Source organism: Myotis brandtii, unplaced genomic scaffold (assembly GCF_000412655.1).
Source record: "Myotis brandtii unplaced genomic scaffold, ASM41265v1 scaffold49, whole genome shotgun sequence".
Lineage (NCBI taxonomy): Eukaryota > Metazoa > Chordata > Mammalia > Chiroptera > Vespertilionidae > Myotis > Myotis brandtii.
In genome coordinates, this window is record NW_005368707.1 from 5,394,825 (window position 1) to 5,402,726 (window position 7,902).

Here is a 7,902-nt window from a genome sequence, read left to right on the forward strand (position 1 = left end):
AGCAGTGGTTCTCAACCTTCCTAATGCCGCGACCCTTTAATACAGTTCCTCATGTTGTGGTGACCCCCAACCATAAAATTATTTTCGTTGCTACTTCATCACTGTAATTTTGCTACTGTTATGAATCGTAATGTAAATATCTGATATGCAGGATGTATTTTCACTGTTCGCGACCCACAGGTTGAGAACTGCTAATCTAAAAGAATCAGATAAATCTTAGAAACACACAAATTACCAGAATTGAATCATGAAGAAATAGAAAATCAGTACAGATATGCTAGTAAGGAGATTGAATCAGTTATCAAATACTCCCAACCAACAAATGTCCAGGAACAGATGGCTTCACTGGAAAATTCTGCCAAACATTTAAAGAAAAATTAATACCAATCCTTCTCAAACTCTTCCAAAAAAACAGAACAGAAGAGGAGAAAACACTTCCAAATTCATGTTATGAGGGCACCATTATCCTGATACCAGAAACAGACAAGGATACCATAAGAAAAGAAAATTACAGGATAATATCCCAATGAACATAGTTGCAAAAAACCTCAACAAAATATTAACAATCCAAATTTAACAATACATTGTTTTAAAAAAACATACACCATGGGCAAGTGTGATTTATTTCAGAAATGCAAAGATGGTTCAAGATCAACAAATCAATCCATGTGATACAGCACATTAACAAAATGAAGGATAAAAATGATCCTCTTACTAGAAACAGAAAAAGAATTTGACAAAATTCCACATTTGTTTATGATAAAAACTCTCAACAAAGTGGATATAGCGGGAATGTACCTCAACATAATAAAGGCCATATATAACAAACCCAGAGCTATGACTACACTCAAGGGTGAAAAGCTGAAAGCTTTTCAAAACTCTAAAATCAGGAACAAGATAAGGCTGTCCACCCTTGACAGTTTTATTCAACATAATATTGGAAGTCCTAGCCACAACAGTTAAGACAAAGAAAAAAAGGCAATGAAAGGCATCTAAATCAGAAAGAAAAAGTAAAACTGTCCCATTTGCAAAATGACATCCTATATAATAAAGAGGGAATATGCAAATTGACCATTATTCCACCACAAAGATGGCAGCGCCCACAGCGGAGGTGGGGTTTCTTTAACACAAGATGGCCGCACCTATAGCAGAGGCCGAGTTCCCGTGATGAGCCTTAACAAGCAATCAGCAGGGACTTGAAGCCACGACCCTCCCTCACCATGGGGCTTGATAGGGGACCTCAGGCTGCGACCCCCCTACCCTGGCGCCAGGCCGAGGGACCTCAGGCTGTGCCCCCCATCCAGCAGAGCTTGACGGGGAACCTCAGGCCACACCCCCTGCACCAGCACCAGGCCGGAGCACCTCAGGCTGCGCCCCCCACCTTGGCGCCAAGCCAGGGGACCTCAAGCCATGCCCCCCCCAGCAGGGCTTGACAGACGATCTCAGGCCATGCCCCCCACCCGGCAAGGCTTGACAGGGGACCTCAGGCCTCACCCCTCCATCCGGCAGGGCTTGATGAGGGACCTCAGGCCGCACCCCCCGCCTTGGCACCAGACCAGGGGACCTCAGGCCATGCCCCCCCAGCCCAGCAGGGCTTGACAGGAGACTTCAGGCTGCACCCCCTGCCCTGGAATCAGGCCAGGGTACCTGAGGCCATCCCCCCACCCCGGCACCAGACTGGGGGACCTCAGGCCATGCCCCCCGCCCAGCGGGGCTTGACAAGAGTGAGACCAGCTGGGTCTGGATCTAGCCCAATGGGCGGGGGGGCTGGCCGGGTCTGGAACTCACGCAATTTTGAGGCACATGTGGATGGGTGGGGACTTGACTTTGGGTCCCCTGGTGCGCCCCAGACTCTGAAAGGAGGAAGATTTTCATATACATTTTACTAATTTTCTTTCATCTCTGACACTTCTATTATAGAGGAAGGACAATAGCAATATTAAAATATTTCCTCTAGTTAATCCCCTTTTAATGTGCATGAATTTTGTGCACTGGGACACTAGTCTATATATATAAAAGCCAAGTGACCAGAACAATGGAACAACCAGAACAACCAGTCGCTATGATGTGCACTGTGGCAGCCAACTGTCCCAATCAGGGCCCCTATCAGCACCCCGAACCTCCTGCGGCGCCTCCCCCCGGTAGGCCCAGCCCCTGATCAGCCCCCCCACCCAGATCAGGGCCAGGGCCGGCCAGTCCACCACCCATGGCCCCTGCTGGCCCCATCCTTATTGCCTCCCCACCCCGATCAGGGGTGAGGCTGACTGGCCAACCGCCCATGGCCCCTCTCCCCCACTGGCCTGGCCCCAATCGGCCCCCATTGGAGTGGGCCAGCCAGACCTCACCCATGCACAAATTCGTGCACCGGGCCTCTAGTAATATCATATATTAAAGGCCCGATGCACGAAATTCATGCAAGAATAGGCCTTCCTTCCCCCAGCTGCTGGCACCAGCTTCCCTCTGGCACCTGGTGGGACCCGGTCCCTCTGGCACCCAGGACCCAGGCTTCCCTCTAGACCCCAGCAGGCAACCGGGACCCAGGCTTCCCTCGCAGCCCTGGCTTTGTCCGGAAGGTCGTCCGGAAGGATATCTGGTCTAATTAGCAAATTAAGCTTTTATTATTATAGATAGGAAGGCCTGAAGACTCTACCAAAAAAACAAACAAAAAAACACCACCTGTTAGAATAAACAAATTCAAAACTTGCAGTATATAAGATCAATATACAAATATCTCTTGCATTTCTATAAACTGATAAACTATCAGAGAGAAATAAAAATCTATCCCATTTACCATTGTTTAAAAAAGAATAAAATATCTAGGAATAAAGTCAGCCAAGGGAATAAAAGACCTGGACACTAAAAACTATGAAACACTGATAAAAGAAATTGAAGAAGACACAAATAAATGGAAAGCTCATGGACTGAAAGATTTAATTGTGTTAAAATGTTCATATTACCCAAAGAGATCTCCAGATTCAATGCAATCCCTATAAAGATCCAAGGCATTTTTCACAGAACTAAAACAAGCAATCCTAACATTTGTATGGTACCACAAAAGACCCCAAATATCCAAAGTAATATTGAGAAAGAAGAACAAAGCTGGTGGCATCACATCCCCTGTTTCGAACTATATTACAGAGCTATAGTAATCAAAACAGTATAGTATTGGTATAAACACACATATGTTAATGGAACAAAATAGAGACAGTCTGTTCAATAAATGGTGATGGGAAAACTGGGCAGGTATATGCAAAACAAAACAAAACAAAAAAACTGAAACTAGACCACCAACTTACACCACACACGCGAATAAACTCAAAATGGATAAAAGACTTAAATGGAAGTCATGAAACCATAAAAATGCTAGAAAAAAGCATAGGCAGGCAAATATCAGATACCTCACATAACAGAATTTTCACAGATACATCACCTAAGGCAAGAGAAACAAAGGGAAAAATAAACAAATTGGACTACATCAAAATAAAAAGCTTTTGCACATCAAAAGAAACCAGCCTCAAAATGAAAAGGGAACCTACTGTATGGGAGAACGCATTCGCCAATGATACATCTGATAAGGGGTTAATTTCAAAAATATACAAAGAACTCATACAACTCAACACCAGTTAGACCAGCGGTTCTCAACCTGTGGGTCGCGACCCCTTTGGGGGTTGAACAACCCTTTCACAGGGGTTGCCTAAGACCATCAGAAAACACATATATAATCACATGTTGTTTGTTGTGATTAATCACTATGCTTTAATTATGTTCAATTTGTAACAATGAAAATACATCCTGCATATCAGATATTTACATTACGATTCATAACAGTAGCAAAATTACAGTTATGAAGTCACAACGAAAATAATTTTATGGTTGGGGGTCACCACAACATGAGGAACTGTATTAAAGGGTTGTGGCATTAGAAGGTTGAGAACCACTGGGTTAGACAAACAGTGTAATTGAAAAATGGTGAAGGACCTAAATAGACACTTCTTCAAAGAGGACATACAGATGGCCAAGAAATGTCTGAAAAAAATGCTCTAAGTCACTAATCATCAGAGAGATGCAAATTAAAACAACAATGAGGTACCATCTCACACCTGCCAGAATGGCTACCATCAACAAATCAACAAACAAGTACTGGTGAGGATGTGGAGAAAAAGGAACCCTAGTACACTGCTGGTGGGAATGCAGACTGGTACAACCACTATGGAAAACAGTGTGGATTTTCCTCAAAAAAATAAAAGTGGAACTGCCATTTGACCCAGTGATCCCATTTCTAGGAATATATCTTAAGAAGCTAGTAACACCAATCAGAAAGAATATATGCACCCCAATGTTCAGAGCAGTGTTATTTAAAGTAGCTAAATTCTGGAAATAGCCCAAGTGCCCATCAATGGATGAATGAATTAAAAAACAGAGGTACATTTACACCATGGAATACTATGCAGCTGTAAAGGAATACTACTGGGTCATAAAAAGGAAGGAAATCTTACTTTTTGCCACAGCAATGATTGACCTGGAGAATTATGCTAACTGAAATAAGCCAGTCAGAGAAAAACAAGTATCACATGATCTCACTTATATGTGAAATCTAATTAACAAAATAAACTAATGAACAAAACAGATCCAGAGACATTAAAGCAGGCAACAGACTCAGATATTTCAGAGGGAAGGGGAGTGAGGGGGATGAGATTAACCAATGAACTAACATGCATATACGCATAGCCCATGGATAAACAATAGTGTGGGGGAAGGCCTGGGGAGGGGACTGGAGCAGGATGGAAGAAAGAGGATTAATGGGGGTGGGGGGAAGGGAAATCTTTAATACTTTTAACAATAAAGATAAATTTTAAAAAAAGAGGTGCTCGTTAGATCTTAAAAAAAAAAAAAAAGGAGACATACTAATGGCCTCAAGGTTTATGGAAAGATGCTCAATATCACTGATTATCGGGAAAAGGCAAATCAAAATCACAGTGAGGTATCAGTCCTCACCTGTTAGAACAATTAGGATAGCTTTTATCAGAAATATAAGAGATAAATGTTGGTAAGGATGTATAGAAAAAGAGAACCCTTATACACTATTGGTGGGAATGTAAAATAGTACACCCATTAAAGAAAACAGTATAAGGTTTCTCAAAAATTGAACTCCTAGGTATATATCTGAAGAACTTCAAATCTGTAGTTTAAAGAGATCTGTGCACGCCCATAGTCACTACAGCATTATGATAGCCCAGATATAAAAACAACTTAAGTGCCCATCAACAGATAAATGGATAAAGAAATGGATTACAAACATGCACACACACACACATTATTTAGGCAGGAGGAATAAGAAAATCTTGCCTTTTGTAACATGAATGGAATTTGAGGGCATTATAATAATTGAAAGAAGTTAGATAGAGAAAGACAAATCCTATACTTATATGTAGAATTCTAAAAGAGCTGAATTTGTAAAAGTAGTAGAATGGTGGTTATGCTAAGAGAATAGAACTTAATTATTCTCACTATAAAAAAGAAAGATTATTATGTGATATTATAGTGGTGTTAGCTAATACTACTGTAGCAATGATTTTGTAGTATATAAGTATGTAAAAGCAACACGTTGTATACCTTGCACTTACAGACTGTTACATGTCAATTATATCTCACATAAAAATATTCTGGAAGAGCTGTTTAATAAGTAAATGAAAAAGCATGGAAATGACTTAACTTTTCAAAGAGCTTTTTCAGAAGGTGGTATTTTCCCATTTGACACTGAGTATAAGGAATGAAGATTCAAGTAGCCATAATTCAGTACCCTGAGAAACACGCAAACCTCATACCATGTCAGAACTTGATGAGCACTTAGGTATCCCTTTTTGTTTCCATTTTCACATTTCCCATTTAAAATGTTGAAGAAATGCAACCTATGTTTGATTCAATAACTCAACAACTCTTGTGACTAGAACTCAGGTAAATATCAACCTATTTCAAGTGTATAAAGATATAAAACATGGAGTCAATGTTAATAAAATAATAAAATATTTTACCTTCTGGGTCATAGGTTTGAAAAACTCGCCTGGCTTGTTCTGAAGGAGCCTCAGGGGCAACCAAAGCCATATCCTGAAAAGATAAACAGCAGGATATTCACTAGTTACAGTACCAGGACATTAAAAATGAAGAGAACAAATACTAAGATAGGACAAAGAAATGATAGCATTTGGAGGTAGAAGACTTCAAGTTATATTTATATCATAGAGTGGTGACTAAATAAATCACAAAATCTCCGGGCCTTAAAAAATGGGAATAATCCTTCAACAATAGAGAACTGTTCTGAGAATGACATTCAAAGCTTTTTATAAAAACACTTAAAGTCTAATATTATATAGGTAATTACTATAAAAATGCAGTCTGTAAAAATTAATGACTTATACATTTGCTTTACATTATAGTCCAAACAAGAAGAAATATTACTTAATTATAACTTAAAATATAGTCTAGCTTTCAAATATTTGAAAATTAAATCCAGAGGTATATGCTAGAAAACAATTACATAGCAATGCATTTGAAATTTATTACTTTAGGGAGCATGCTATATCAAACCTAGCCACAGATCAACAATCAAGTTCTGCATGTCCAGAATTTTAAATTTTCTTAACTCCAAGGAAATACTGGAAAGGCAAAATGACTAGTATTTTTTCCCATACAACTCATTCTCTATCATAACTCATTTCTTTACACAGTAATTCATATTATAATTTACTAGAGGCCCAGTGCACAAAATTCATGCATAGGTAGGGTCCCTAGCAGCTGCCGCCGGGGCTGCCAGATGGGGCCTCCCTTCATTCTGCACCACCCCTGGTGGTCAGTGTATGTCATAGCAAGCAATCGAACTCACAGTCTCCCGGTCAAACTCCCGAGGGGACACTTTGCATATTAGGCTCTTATATATAGATAATGATAAATAAAGACAGTATTCAGTGTTATCTTGGATTCTTCACAAACCTTTACTCCACATATTTAAACTGTTAGGAAATTCTACTATTTAACTGACATGAACCCAGACTCTAGGCTCCAGAAGTTTTCAGGCTTTGTCTATATTGTGTTCACTCAGACAAACCTCATCAGAGAACAAATTCTCAAGTATCCCTATTTACCATCTTGAATCTTTTTAAAGATGTTGCGGGTTACAAATAATAAATACAAATTAAAATGCTGTTCCTCTATAGTAATAAATTTTCATTAAAAATGTAGCAATTAACTTTTGTCTTAATCAACCCACCTTTACCTCAGAGATGAAGAAACAAACTATAAGAATCTATTAGAGTAGTTCTCACCCAGAAGATTAGGTGCCTGAGCACCCATAATATTATGTTCAGCTTACATGGGATTATAAATTAAATGGGGATCAAAACAAGGCAATCTATGCAAGCTCTTCCACATTTTTTATGTATCAAAAAATAAAGTATATTTTACAACATAGTAAGATTTGGTCATGGGTATTTATTTCTCATTTGCTATCCCTTAATAGCAACTTTTAGGTTATCCTTTTCCTGCATTTTCAATATTATTTTGTAAAAAATAGCAAGTCAAATGACATGTTTTCATCTAGCCTAACTTCCAATGTCTTTCTGATTTTATGATCCAGTCCTTTATTGCTGGATACTTGGACTGTGTCTAATCTTTTGCTATTATAAACAATACTGCACCAAATAAACTTGAACATGTAATTTCATACATGTGTCATTGTATCTGTAAGACAAAGCATCAGAGTAAGCTTGCTAGGTTAAAGGAAGAGTTCATTTATAATTGTGGTAAATATTGCCAGATTCTTGAGTTATGTGTGTTCATTTAACCTATTTTGAACAATATTTCTTTTAAAATATATATATATATATATATACACACACATTATTGATT

At 39.1% G+C, this 7,902-nt stretch overlaps 1 protein-coding gene across 2 annotated transcripts in view; it reads right to left on the bottom strand.

Moving 5' to 3' along the window:
* Window positions 1-7,902, bottom strand: part of FAM188A (family with sequence similarity 188, member A) — a 142,606-nt gene that overhangs the window by 26,671 nt on the left and 108,033 nt on the right. For both annotated transcript variants that reach the window (XM_014547986.1, XM_005876564.2), the window contains one exon: window positions 6,033-6,105. In XM_014547986.1, the coding sequence (XP_014403472.1) occupies window positions 6,033-6,105 (73 nt within the window). The remainder of the gene's footprint in view (window positions 1-6,032; window positions 6,106-7,902) is intronic.